Source organism: Pollachius pollachius (genome assembly GCF_949987615.1).
Source record: "Pollachius pollachius genome assembly, chromosome: 1".
NCBI lineage: Eukaryota > Metazoa > Chordata > Actinopteri > Gadiformes > Gadidae > Pollachius > Pollachius pollachius.
The window spans coordinates 29924130-29938648 of NC_136934.1; the positions used below are offsets into that span (position 1 = coordinate 29924130).

General features: G+C 44.2%; 1 protein-coding gene across 3 annotated transcripts; it reads right to left on the minus strand.

The window, feature by feature from the left end:
- Positions 1-249: 249 nt before the first annotated feature.
- On the minus strand, positions 250-14043 carry flad1 (flavin adenine dinucleotide synthetase 1). 3 transcript variants are annotated; one of them, XM_079739531.1, is made up of 10 exons: positions 13926-14043; positions 12924-13103; positions 11477-11854; positions 11023-11136; positions 5308-5575; positions 2850-2997; positions 1366-1464; positions 1021-1210; positions 729-802; positions 250-611 (listed from the first exon to the last, which is right to left on the minus strand). In XM_079739531.1, the coding sequence occupies exons 2-10, from the start codon at positions 13101-13103 to the stop codon at positions 476-478; spliced, it is 1587 nt and encodes a 528-aa protein (XP_079595657.1). In that variant the 5' UTR covers positions 13926-14043; the 3' UTR covers positions 250-475. The 3 variants fall into 3 exon arrangements, with proteins under 3 accessions (XP_079595657.1, XP_079595658.1, XP_079595659.1); XM_079739532.1 differs by having other exon boundaries at positions 13904-13942; XM_079739533.1 differs by lacking the exon at positions 13926-14043 and adding an exon at positions 13203-13262.
- Positions 14044-14519: the final 476 nt, after the last annotated feature.

Here is a 14519-nt window from a genome sequence, read left to right on the forward strand (position 1 = left end):
TTGAATCATGTTTGAAAACAGAGAACGTAATTCATTGTACTCACGGTCCTTAATGGAAAACGTGAGAACAACGCTCCCTGGAGGTTAACACTGCTCATTGCACCATTACACATTTTGAATAGTATTCCAATTATTAAGCGTTGGAGAGCCTATTTACAACGTTGACGGCGCATATATATCTTAGTACTTGCAATAAATGGGTCAATACATTCGAAGCAGAAGGATGAAACATCATATTTTATTGAACACATGGATGGAGCAATTAGTTTATACTGAAATACAACAAGGTATACACATGGAATTGAACAAGGGCGCGCACACACACACACACACACACACACATAAGCACACGCCAGACAGCAGTTGTATCTTGAACAGTTGAATCCTTCAGTCATTTCCCGCCTCCTCCTCCCCCTGCCCTACATCAGACGGCAGGTGAGGTGAGGGCCGACCCCAGAGGCCTGAGGCCCAGGCATCAGGCCCTGGAGTTGCGCTCCTCTTCCTCGTTCTCCAGCAGGTAGGCCGGCCTGTAGCGCGTCACGCCCCTCGCGTCCACCCTCTGCAGGGACTTGTTCCGAGAGGTGTTATCCATGCTGCCCAATGACGTGTACCTGTTGGGAGACGGGCATCGGTTCACAGCCAATCAGGAGAGTGGAACCAAGGGCCACATACAGAGGGAGGGACGAAATTTCATTGCCGGACAAGTTGACATTGTGGCCGGTTCTCACCCTTTGTCGTAGAGGACGCAGTAGGGAACATACAGCGTCCTCAAGAAAGACCAGATGTCATGGTATGTCCAGTCCTGAGGTGAGCACCAAGGAAACACATGTCACAAGACCACATAGGATGAGCACTGAACAATTAACATTACTAAAGTATGGGGTAGGAGCATGTAGTGGCTAGGGCATACGTTTCAGTCTCTGAACCCCTACCTTCTCATTAATATCAGGTACGGTTCATAATAGTATAATCATAATAGTAAACAATAAGTTATGTATGTTGTGTGTGCAGGCATCTCACCAGTAACGGGTTGACCCTCATGTAGTCGGGCCAGCCCGGGTCGGTGGGACACATGGCAGTGAGGGTGTGTGAGTAGGGGTCACTCCTCCTGGTCCCCATGAGGACCGCCTTGAGGGCCGGCCTCCTCTCCTGCACCTCACTGAGTGCCTGGCGAATGCTGCCCTCCACCGAGAACAGCTCCAGGTCGTACCTGGGGGACATCGCTTCCGTTCAATTCATCAAAGACCATAGAAGATCCACTTTACCCTCACACCAAAGATGTAGCAATACTCATGGCCCCTATACCAATATTTTAGTAATAATTTGTGATGCTTCATGAATCCTCTTTAAAGAGCACAGTCTGACCTCTTGATTGTGTCCTGAAGGAACCTCTCCATCTCTGGGAATGGAGACACCACACGTATGTACAGAGCGTTCAGCTTGTCTTTACCATCCGGAAACTTCCTGAGGGGGGGGGGAGGGTGAGACAAACACAGGAGAACAGAGGAGAGAGGGAGACACATATAGAAGAAGGTTCCTTCCAGTGTCTACTGAATAAATGTAAACAAGTTGGAAAAAGCCGTATTAACTTGTTGTGGTGTCTTTTACTGTGGGACTTCTTGTAACTGGGTTTCTCAAATCCATAAAAAACCCTACAGTCGCACCAACTTTTGCATCATTGTTATTCACACCACCACCGAATAAGCCTACTACTACTGCTACTACCAAGGGCAACTACCATAGACACACAGCCTCACTACGAGTAAAGTTTGAAAACAAGTGACTCTCCCGCTATCTTTTGGCTGGTAAGCATCAGTCAACATAGAATGCTAGGCATCCCCCTACCGGGGGCTAGCTGTGTCAGTGAGCGTTGATGCTTGTGGCGGTCTGAGAACACTGGAAGTGGGGTGTGATGGATTGCAGCTGATTAGGAAGCAACCATTCATGTAATGAGGGGTGGCTAATGTTGTCTCGCCAGCTAAGTATCCGCCTGATATGGAGACTGTAAAGTACCTGTGCTGCACGGCAGTCATTGCTACGCACAAAGAGTAATGGCTAACAATCTTATTTAATGTAAGTAGACTCGTCTCTGCTGTCAGCAGCGAGGCAAAAACAAGTGCATCCTATTAACACTGTGTCCTCTCCTCACCTGTTAATTAGTAACAGTGAGGCGCTTGCTCTGGCAGCAATCTTATTATTAATACACGGCTGGGTTTCAGAGGCGGCTAATCAACTAGTGAATCCCTGTAGCATTCCCGGCCAACCTTGTCAACGTGTCTTAAAAAGATCTTTATTCATTTAGTGCTTGTAGAAGATCACTCCATGCCGAGGTGCTCTCTGTCGGTGATCTGGTTCTAGAATATAGCTTATAAGCTCAGAGAAACTAAGTTGAAGCCAATTATTTATCACTGCATGTTGACATGAATCGACTGAACCTCACCGCGTCTGGCCCCAAGCACAGAGAAATGAAATTGTTGCTGTGTGTTCAGCATTCTAATGCCTAATTCTCACCAATAACAGTTAGACCATAAACTATATAAACCATATATTTTGAAACCTAAAGGGGCGATGGAAGTGAGAATCTGTTTCTGATCCTCGAATTTACCATTCATATCTGTAAGACCCACTTTCAACGCCTTAATATCAATTACTGGTTTCAGGAAATGGCGAGGAGTAATGCACTTGATCTTTCCCTCTGTGCTCACAGCATTCATGTCTCTGACTGACTGGTAGTAAGTACTTAAGGCCCCTAACTCTCCTCTTTGTTAAAACACACCGCTCCTCTCCAGTCAGCCTCACTAGTGATAGCCTTTATTGAACCCATTCTCCCCGGTCTTCCTCTGCGTTACCGTCTCAGAGCAGCATAGTAGAGGTGCAGCAGGGCTGTGCAGTCCTTCCCTCCGTTGAAGCCCACACAGATCTCCTCTGCGGTGTACTGATCCAGCGCCGCCTCCATTGTCTTCAAAGCAGTCAACACTTTATCCCCGAGCGGCGTTCCTTTAGGAGCACAACATGAACATAACCACAAGAAGTTATTACTCTTTTCATCAAATACTAAATGTGTCAACAAAGGTTGTTATGACGGATTATGCTTCTTTGAAAATCCATGAGTATACATTTTAAAATAACATATATATATATTTGGATAATAAACTGTACAGTAATTCTAATCAAAATTCCCAATACTCTGTTCTGTACTGATTTTTGACCCACGGTTCGATACATCCCACGATATTTTTTTTTTTAAAAAAGCAGTTTATTTAAACAACACTTTTAACAATTAACTTAATGTAACATTTAATAACAAATAATTTGGAACACTGAACAGATTTGAACCGAAAGAATAATATTAAAGTATATCAAAATTAATAAATAAATAACCAAAAACAGTTGGAGGATGCTTGCAGGTAGGTAAACAAATCCTCAACTAGTTTTATAGTTTAGGCTTACATATTTTAAAATATTAATGTCAAATAAATAATAGTAATTTGAATCGGTTGGTAGCACTAACCAGCGTTCCCGCTAGAAATAAACGGACATAAACGGTCAAAGCGACCTGAATAAGTTTCGTTTTCCAGACATTTTGATCATATGCCGGTCAAATATCCTATTATCACTTCTTATTAGGCTATGTAGCTTAAATAATGACATAACCAGGCATTATAGAATGCAACATGTTTAATAGCCTAACTTTCAAATAGATGGGAAAATACATGAACGTCTGTTTCGCAATAATGAGGCATAGTGTTACGAGTAGCTTATGCGTGTCAGCGCGTCAGCGAGTGAGTTGACGAGTGAGGAGAGAAAGCGGTAGCGCGCGCGCGCGTGCGTGTGCGTGTGTGTGTGTATGTGTGTGTCAGTCTAGTGAAGAAACGAACGAGTCCGGTTGTGTGTAAGAATAAAGTACCCAGCCTGTCGGAATCTGTGGCCGCTTCATTGCGACCTATAAGCAGACCAACTGCCGGTCAAATAATGGTGCAACGGTTCACGGGTTACCCGTAATCCGTAAGGATCAACCCTCACGGTTCGGGATGCGAGTGATCCGCGGATCGGCTGATAAAAAAAAAAGTTGTGCGTTCACGTGATCAGCGCATGAAGGACCATTCCGGTATTTACAACATCATCAAGTATCGTAGCGAAATACAGTTTCTGTCGTGTTTTATTTGGCGCTCCGTAAATCCCATTGAAACGGAAACCGGAACCGGAAATGTTTGTTTGGTTGTAGTCTTTTCGCTCGGTTCTCCGTATCAACAGTAGGGCTAGAACCGAGCGAAAAGACTACAACCAACCCCCCTTGCAATGAGCAATGAGTCTTCCAACAGAAATCAATGGATTTACAAAATGCCAAATAAAACGCGATAGAGACTGTATTTCGCTACCATACTTGATGAAAAAAAAGATGAGGATGTCACTGCCCTGGGAGAGCGTAGACTCTAAACTCTCCCCAGGCAATGCAGACATCTTGAATTTAAAGTTGTAAATCCAGGGTAAGGGACTATTTACTGTCCATGTTAAAAAGAAGGAATAATGCCTCAGATTGCAATTTTTTAAAATATTGACTATGCTTAAAGGAAGAAGGATTATTACCTAATTTTTCACTTTATTTTGTTTTTACACATTTGAAGATTTTATTTAAAGTCACATTTGTCTTGTTATCTTTTTTGTTGTTGTTGATCCGAAAATGATCCGACTCGTGACTCAAAAACCGTGACACGATCCGAACTGAACCGTGAGTTTTGAGATCCGTTGCACCAGTACGATCAAAGCACACAAAACACTAGGGACAGGGATCACACAGGCTAATTTTGTATGCTTGGCCCACTCTGGATAAATGTCGTTCAGATCGCATTTGAGGACTTTGCAGGCTGTGGAGAAAAGCCATCCTCCGTAGCCACGGAGTGCTGCCATCACAGCGAGGGCGTCTCGTCGCAGACTTACGACATCGATAAGAGGAGCGATGTCAGCATACTATTATTTGGACAGATTATTAGCAAATTTCAATCGGACAATTAGACCGGAGAGATACAATTTTGTCGGACATTTAATATTTTTATTACCGTACAACGGAAACCCTCATTCATGGCTGGATCTAGACTGGAAGGATAATGGGAGTTAGAAATACCGTGTCGCGCTTCTGCCTTCTCACACAGCGAGACAGGTTTGTGGCTCGCGAGTGTCAGAATATGCGATTCTGCTTTCGAATCGCATATTACAGCCCTATCATCCAGTCAACCCTGCTACTTCTCTCCTTTGTTCAAACAGCTGTGCATACTGGTCTCCAGTGTTGTGACTGTTTGCCATTCTCACCACTATGGGCCAGCGTGTAGACCTCGGCGGTGGCGATGGACACGGGGTCGCTCACCAATGGCACCACGCTGCCCTTGGGCAGCACCTCCAGCAGCTGCACCTGGGCTTGGTCCACCACCTCCTGGCTGTTGGAGTCCAGGACCAGCCTGACCCGGTGGTAGTTGCTCAGCCAGTCGGGGTAGGAGCCCAGGGCCACCCTGCGGCCCCAGTCCGCCTGCAGCCTGCTCAGCGCGGGGGCGATGTCGACCTCGTCCGCGTCCACAAACACCTGACACAGACACATGGTCACCTGGAGGCTCACATACGGGGCCTGGAGGAGAGGCTGGGAAGAGGACCAAGCCCCCGTACCCACCCTTCGATAACCTTCTATTGATTCCGGGGCAGGGCTGCCGGTGTGGGTACATCAATGGCTCGGCCAGTATTTGGGTTCAGGGGTCCATTATATGAGTTATGTGTAGTATTTTATGTGTCAGCTTTACTAACACCTGGCATTAAGGCAGAGAAGGATTGCATATGAATTAATATATTATTAACTCAATATTGCTTATTGTTAAGGGAATATTTGAATATATATTGTTAGTAAATGCTACGCGTGAACCTCCTTAGATGGCGCAATTTGATTGGTTCGCTATCTCGGGATATTGGGCAATATCCCATCATTGAGATCTCAAACTTGGGGTATTGTGACGGTCGTCTCGTCACATTAATAAAAACAAATAAACCGCTAATAAAAACAAATAAATCCCGGCAAAAAGTATTATCTTGTTTATTTTTGGAGTGTTCACGTGTAGGATATACTAAAGGCTAGTATATACTAAAGGTTTAGGGAATAATTAGGTGAGTGCTGCATGCAGCGCTCAACTATTGCTCTTCTTAAGTTTTATTCTTCTTTATTATTCTCTAAAGACTCCATTCCAATTTTAAAATGTTCAGATTAGCTAGGAATCGCGTGCTTCTTTTCAGATTTCTTTTAAATATTTTATACATTTTAAGATATTCTACTATTGAAAAACATTTTTTTACAATGGAAGTCAATGGGAGGATGGCGGAGCCGTCTGCCCTTTCTCTGACACTTACTACTTCAGACTTCGTAACTTGGTCAATATTTTATTGTTAAACTTCGTTCAAAGGTTTAAGAAATCAACACACTTGTATCTTCAATAAACTGAAAACAGAATTTCGATTACCTTTATACCTTTTTTTTTAAATCACATTTTAAGTTCCATGTCAGCTTGTTTTCAGTTGGTCTCAATGATTTACGCTGAGGTTAGAGCGCGAGGACGTGCAGGCAGTGATGCAAGATTGGTCAGTTTTTCTCGCTCAATTGGACTACTTTTAATAACGTTAGGCTGTAAAAATTTGCATTAGGAGAGTACATACAATTTCGGCTGGTTTAAAAACAAATATGGCGGGATTATTATAATTCTTTCTACAAACATCAATCAATTCCATACCTTTCATAAGGCATATCATTTGTGCAGCTAGTACCACTATTACTTCAGCTACCACGACTACTTCAGCGACTACTACTACTACTACTACTTCAGCTACTACTAGGGCTGGTAAATTAATATTCGAATTTCGGATATTCCTCGAATATGGGAAAAATATGTATATTCGAACGTGAAAATGAATATTCGAATAATTTACAAAATATATATTTTATTGCTCAGGGCAGCGCGCGCATTGATTCTCCTCCGTTGTGTCCCATGGTGCGTCGCTTACTGGCCTGCGTGTAGCTGCAGTCACGTGTCACAACAAGGTAGCATGGACTGCGCTCCACCACCTCCACCTCCCCACCTCACTGTAGACACCGATAAATGTATGAAAATGTATGAAACACAAACCAGCGAGCCCGAAAAACAAACCGGGGAAATGGAATCCGGTGAAGTCAAGAACTCCACCACGGACAAAGTGATTGTTAAGCCAGATAATTTAAGAAGTACTGTTTGGCGCTTTTTTGGATTCTGGTCAGTTGGAGGTAAAGTTGTCGACAAATCCAAGGCTGTTTGCAAGTTATGCGATGCGGAACTGGCATATCACTCGACTACCACAAATTTGAGGATGCATTTAATAGTTGTTCACCCGACCGAATGGAACAAAGTTGGTGAAGACGAAGCAGACGGCCCGCTTCCCAAACAACCCAAGCTAACAGCGTTTTACAGCCCGACCACTTCTCTTCCCGCTGCAAAACAAGAGGCCATCACTAAAAAGTTAACGGAGTTCATTTGCAAAGACATGCGGCCAATCAGTATAGTTGACGGCGTAGGTTTTCAGAAATTTATCCACGAAATAAATCCACGCTATCAAGTCCCTTCGCGTGGAACTGTTAATAATAGGATTGTTAAACTGTATGATATAATGGGGTACTGTTACAATAACAAGTCCTATTCTCCGCGGGGAAAAAATAATTAATTAATTAATAATAATATTCGAATATATTCGATATTCGGACCATTCTTTAAGACCAATATTCGAATTTAATTTCTGGGGAATGTTACCAGCCCTAGCTACTACTACCAGTCCATTACTACTACTACTACTACAGCTAGTACCACTACTACTACTATCTTTCAGCTTTGACAGTATTACAGTTTAGCTTCCAGCTTTTGTAACAATGTATTTCAGCACTTTGCTTCTTCAGGTAATGTAATTCAGCGTCACTCAGTTTTCCAGGTGCACTGCAATACATTTGACCTTTCAGATTTTTCAGCAGTGCAGGGCAATACATTTGACCTTTCAGATTCTTCAGTTCAATTCATTTTAAATTTCTGCATTTTTGGCAATGCTTTGCGCTTTTCATTCAGCTGTCAATTAATTTTTTCCAACCATTTACATTTTCTTAAACGCTGTGCATGTTTACATTGTTTGCTCCATTTAGACTTTTGAACTTTTGTTCAAATCCCTTCAATTGATTTAAGCCATTTAACATTTCTTTACGTCTTAAACTATTAAAATATATTTTCAACCTCACTTTGCACTACATCACTCACCGCTTTTTCTTCAGGAAATGCATTTTCTAGTTATCATACATTGTTTCATGTACCGATACCAGCTCCCTGTAAGCGCCGCCTTTTAATACAGTTTTAATAAGCGTACGAACGGTTTATCGCCTCAACACTTAATCAGCTGTTGACTATGTCACAAAATAACCAGTTGCTTACATGTAATAGACCCTTCCACAGAGGCCTCATCGTGGGATAGACACAGGAGGAACTCGTTGCACTAATTATGGGTTGGCTCTTTGTATGCACCAGGGCAGTAAACTACACTTGTGAATATAACCATAGACATATTTACATAAAAGCTGCATTGACTGCTTGGACCCGTTGCTGGGACATTGCAGTGTTGCCGATACCTAACGTTAACGATACCTAAAAGTACCAGACCTGTCATTAGTGTTATGAGTGACAACTTTGTTTGAGTTACGATGACAACTCTGAATAGGTGAAAAGGGTATGATGTGTTTAACCTAAAGAGGGGGTAATCTCATTTACAACGTAGAGGTGGGGTTGGGGTGTGGCTCCCCTTAGAGGATGCTTGTAAGTACATCTAAGTGAATCACAGGGTACCTCATGATACGATACGATACATGGCCCGCGATACAGCAGTTCTGCAATAATCAATATATTGTTCGACAATCCTATAACGATCCATCACGATATATGCCTAATGATGAATACAAAATGACTGTGAAAAGGTAAAGTGCTGGATTTTGGTCTTTATTCATGGTCCAAACTGAGTTTTCAGTTACTTGTCTATGGCTAGTTAAAGGTCCCATGGCTTGCCACTTTATGGATCCTTTAATATAGATATTAGTGGGCCCCTAAAACAGTATTTGAAGACATTCCCGAAATTCAGCCGTGGTGCAGAATTACAGCCATTACGAGCCAGTCGCACATTGAGCTTTCCCCAAACGCGCCGTTTCGGTGTCTGTAGCTTTAATGCAAATGAGGAGGAGAGAGGCGGGTCAAGGGGGGGGTTGGGGTGTGGCCCTGAGCAGCATGCGGCTACGGTACCATGCCCTCTGTTTACAGTGGATATATCGCAATGGCAAGGCGCACACAGCCTTTGGCCGTGTTCTGTAAATATTCTAGAACACTCCGGGTGCTCCGGCGGGAGTCCTGGTGCTCTATATCTAAATAATATCATATTATACATAGATACCTATATCATATAATATATATTATCATGGCAAAAAGCTGTGTGCGCCTCCAGACGATATTATGAATCTCAAACGACTGTGTCGGGTTCTCCGACGTCTCTGGTTCTTCCACTTCCACATCAATCTGAAATAGACTGAACTGCGACATGGAGGAGAAAGGGATTGTTGCCCACGGTTTTCTCCCGCTGGAGCCTCGCTGGCCGCTGCCGAGGGACCACCGCCTTGGCAGCAGGCAGCAGTGCCTCGACAGCGGGCTGCGGGCAGTGGGGCTCCGGCGGGAGACAATCCCGGGCAACAATCCCTTTCTCCTCCATGTTGAGGTTCATGTACTTCAGGGAGTCAAAGCCAAAGTTTCTTTCCCCCCAATTCCTTCTTAACCATGGCTGAGATAACCCCCACTACGAGTCTCGTTGTGGAAATACAAGAGACGTCAGAGAGTCTGACGTGTATTGCGCCATAACACCAACAGCAGAACGGTTATCCAAAAAACAAAGAAGTGTACAACACTTGCGTTACAGTCCTGGAGCTCTATATCTAAATAATATCATATTATACATAGATATCTATATCATATAATACATATTATCACGGCCAAAAGCTGTGTGTGCCTCCAGACGATATTATGAATCTCGAACGACTGCGTCGGGTTCTCCGACATCTCTGGTTCTTCCACTTACTCAACAATCTGTAGACTGAACCACGAAATGGAGGAGAAAGGGATTGTTGGCTGCGATTGTTGACGCGATTATCTCCCGCCAGAGCCTCGCTGCCGAGGGACCTCCGCCTCGGCAGCGGGCAGCACCGAGGCACCACCACCTCGGCAGCGGGCAGCGCCGGGGCACCACCGCCTCGGGGCGGTGGTGCCCCGTGGCGGTTGTGCCTCGGCAGTGGGCAGCGGGGCTCCAGCGGGAGACAATCGCCGGCAACAATCTCTTTCTCCTCCATGTCGCGGTTCATGTACTTCAGGGAGTCAAAGCCAAAGTTCCTTTCCCCCAATTCCTTCTCAACCATGGCTGAGATAACCCCGACTACAGTCTCGTTGTGGAAATACCAGAGATGTCAGAGAACCCGACGTGTTATGTGCCATAAAACCAACAGCAGAACGGTTATCTTAGTAACAAAGAAGTGTTCACTTGTGTTACAGTGTGTGTATTCACACACACACGTGGCGCTTGCACGGTCGTAGCTCATTGGGCAAAGCAGAGAAAGGGGAGGTAACAGGCGCGTCTGAGCTTTGTTTTTTCAAAGGCAGAGCAGGATAGCTAGTGCTCGTTTTACACCTAACGCCATTTATAGCTACTGGGGGACCATAGGCAGGCTAGGGGAACTCATATTAAGGTTAGAAAACCTCATAAAGTGACATTTTCATGCCATGGAATCTTTAACTTCCATTCAAGTTTCCTTCCTTCATGTGTTGAGCACCACCTCGAAGAGCAGGGAAATCAGTTTAGAGTACCTTATTTTATTAATTAAAATATCGATATTACGGGCGAATATATATCCCCGTATCGATATTTTTCCCACCCCTACTAAGTGGTCAATGGAGGTACCTCTCGGGTGTGAAAGCTGGTTCCTGAGCCGGCAAACAGGTGCTCCACTCCGCTGAAGGCTCTTTCCAACAGAGAGGGGATGCCAGGAAAGATGTACACGTTACGCACACTGACCTGTGGAGGACATCATAGTGAGATCATCCCTACTTCCTTACACAACATTGTGAGGGTTGTGATGCAGTACAATTCCAACTTATCTGAGAGTAATTGTTTCATAAATGTACAGTTTAAGTATCTACATCATTAATAATTACAGGCAAATTACCGTTTTTTTTTAAGCAAAAATATATGTTTCCATGTATCTAGCAAATCATTAGTGGATTAATAAAGGCTTCAGAACACCATCAAGTTAAGAATTGGTATCATGGTATTTTACTAGAACAGGGCTTGGTTAATATTGATTGTTATTGTGCGATCACACACAAAGTATGTTGAGGCAGAGCAGGGAACTCACGAGAGGATAGCGGAGAGGCTGTCTGGTCTGGGGGTCCACTCCGTAGTTGAGCTTGGCAGAGTGAGGCACCATTGCCAGCTTCGTAGCACCACTCTCCTTGTCCACCTTACCGAAGAACTCCTCCACCAGCCTCGCCAGCTCCGGGTGAAGAACGACCTCTTCCTGGAACGCCATGGCGACACTCTCAAACGTCACGTCGTCATGGGTGGGGCCTATGCCTCCCGAGGTGAGCAGGTGCGTGTACTGGGGGGAGAGGAGGGCCACCTCCTTGGCGATGATCTCCTGGACGTCTGGAACCACGGTGATGCGCCGCACCGACACCCCCAGCCTCCGTAGCGCTTGCGTCAGGAAGCCGCTGTTGGTGTCCACTGTGTGGCCCTGGAAGGACGGGAGTAAAATGCAGATCATCTCAGTACTGCCAATAATAACCAATAGACAACTAAATAAATAAAATAAGGGTCTCCCAGCCTAAAGTTTTTTTTTAGTTTTTTTTCAGTTCAAAGTTCATTGGCCCATCTACCATCATTGCAAAATATGGGCCCTTTTCCATGGCCACTTTGGTCAGTCAAACCATTACGCATTGATTTGCGTATCCATTACTGGTTGAAACGCGCCCGACCCACCTCCCAGCAGGTAGAGGTGATGTCAGCCCTTCTTGCTGTTTGGAGCGAGAGGTTGTCTCTCAAATTGTAATAATACAGACCTTTAATACAATGTTGTGCGTTGTTGTGTCTGAGGCATCTTACATTCTTATTACTATATAAACATTATTAAAAGGGTAATTAAGGTTTAGATAGAAGCGCATCAGCGGTTAAAGTGTGACGATATTCGCTTGCCAAACAAAATAGCCTGTTGAAAAACAAGAGATTTATTTCTGATAAGTCTTGGTCTAAAGACTGGGCATTGGACAATATGTCACACTATTAGACCGCTGTTATTGATATTCAACATGGTTAGTTCCCAATATCAAGGTAATTTTGTCATTTGGCACTAAGGAAAATATTTGTGGAACAATGTCCATGTGTAATCTAGTTTTATCTGAAATGAATCGGCTCTCAATAAACTATGAGATTAGTTTTAAAAAAGGAGAAGGCCTATTGAACGTCAAAACTGAATTCATCATTGTGGATATAATTCTGTGTGTTTTGTCTGTCAAAAACAAACTAAATACTTAATGTTTTAAAAGTGTTCAAATTTGACAGTAGGCTAAAAATATCTTTCATTGACTCTAGACAAGTTAAACAACTTCTTTCAATCGGGGTGCCCTGTTGTAATGGAAACGCAGATCCCAGCCCAGGGATCTGTCGTGCCACCTCAAACCGAGTCATGCCATTTATCCATTATAGAATAATGGAGAAATGGCCGTTTTCTAACCCCACTCTGCTCACATGTGAATTGTATCATAATAGTGTCTGCTAAATACTTAATAGCTTGTGCATCATCTCACCTTGAGTATTTCGTCCCCGATGATGAGGATGGCAGCAGTGTTGGATTCATCTTCGTCTGTCTTTGCTGTCGAGTACGGTCGGGTTTCCTTGGGACTGTCTGTCATGGTTGCCTTGGTGAGCTGAGCTGCCATTCTCCTCGTGCGAACCGCTGCTCTGCTCAGCTTGGCAAATGCCAGCATCTAGTGGTAGGAAGTCACAAGAATGATACAGCATCCATAATAAGGAGTAACAAAAAGACCTCAAAGCTCTAATACATTTTTTGTGACTCAAACACTCACACTTTTCTGTATTTTGTATTTTCTGTATTTCCCTGCTTTATTGGTCCCGTTATTGGTGAAAGAGGTTCAAACCGGATATCAACCTTTGATTAGTGTTGGGTTACTATTGACACAGCCAGGCTACAGATAACTAGGTCATGTTGGTTTACATTATACTATGTATACTATGAATGAAATGGTTCACATTAGAGGTTATCCCCTTATATCGCCTGATGGATGTTCACTGTTGTAACGTGAGGCAGCAATGAAGGCAAAACGATCGTAGAAGGGAATTAGCTGGAAGACGTGTGAACTCTTATGTAGAATAGTTTGAGTGCAAGGTGGGAAGAGGGAGGTGACTAGACAGAATCGCAAGCGCAAGGCTTGGGCATTATCACCAAAAGATAAGGAAATGGACTACATTGCACATCGACAAATGACTTGCGTTCGTTTTCTTCTGAAAGGGGCAAGGCACGAATTAATCGGATGACGGAGAATCTGATTTAGCAAAGGAAACAAAAGGTAGCCGGCAGTTACTTCTTCAAGAAAAGTGACACACTTTGACCTGTTCGGCTGCCTTACAAGTGCAGTAACTGCGACTTCTGTGTTTAGCAGACCATACAACAATCAACGGATGACTTTACGTTAAGCCATCGCTCCTAACAACGAATACAATTGACCACAATACACACTGTTGTCGCAATCAATTCAAGCTTATGTACCTAAATGTTTTCCACAGCTTACCACTTGGACCGCATCTGTCGTCCTTGCGTAAGCACCGCCTCAATCAGGGAACAGCGGCACCGCCCAATCACAGACTCCATACTACCCCATCGGGGCTGGTACGGACGTAACCACCGCCTCGATCAGGACCAGCGGCACCGCCCAATCACAGACGCCGTACTACCCCATGGAGGCGGGTCCGGACGTAGTCGCGCCCCCGAGCTCCGCAGAAGCGCGCTAGCTGCTCCATCCTTCTGGGAACATCATGTGTGATGAACATGTGTTCATGCGTTTCTAAGACACTGCACATATTGGTAAACGGTATTGCTGCCGATGGTCGGCATGCTCGTAAAACCCAGGTAAAACCACCCGAACGGATACAGACTCTTCCTGGATGCTCAGACAGCTCTTGTTCTCTCAGTCTGAATAATGGCATAATGTAACAAGTCTGCCTCTGCTGGTCATATGACAGATGGCAGGTGAAGAAGTGTGTCCTTGACTCGATGTGGGTAATGTGTGTCATTTAACGACTACACACTGGCAACAGAGTACAGTATGTCTCCCGGTAACTGGTGCATTGTTGTCCACTCACAACTCTTGGATGCTACTGGATTC

What these genes read in the sequence shown, in the direction of transcription:
- flad1 (XM_079739531.1), bottom strand. Translation starts at nt 13,103, where the DNA reads ATGCTGGCATTTGCCAAGCTGAGCAGAGCAGCGGTTCGCACGAGGAGA. An exon ending in TCGGGGACGAAATACTCAAG is followed by an intron (nt 11,855 to 12,923) that starts GTGAGATGATGC and finishes CCGTCCTTCCAG; the next exon opens with GGCCACACAGTGGACACCAA. An exon ending in TGAGGGTCAACCCGTTACTG is followed by an intron (nt 803 to 1,020) that starts GTGAGATGCCTG and finishes TGCTCACCTCAG; the next exon opens with GACTGGACATACCATGACAT.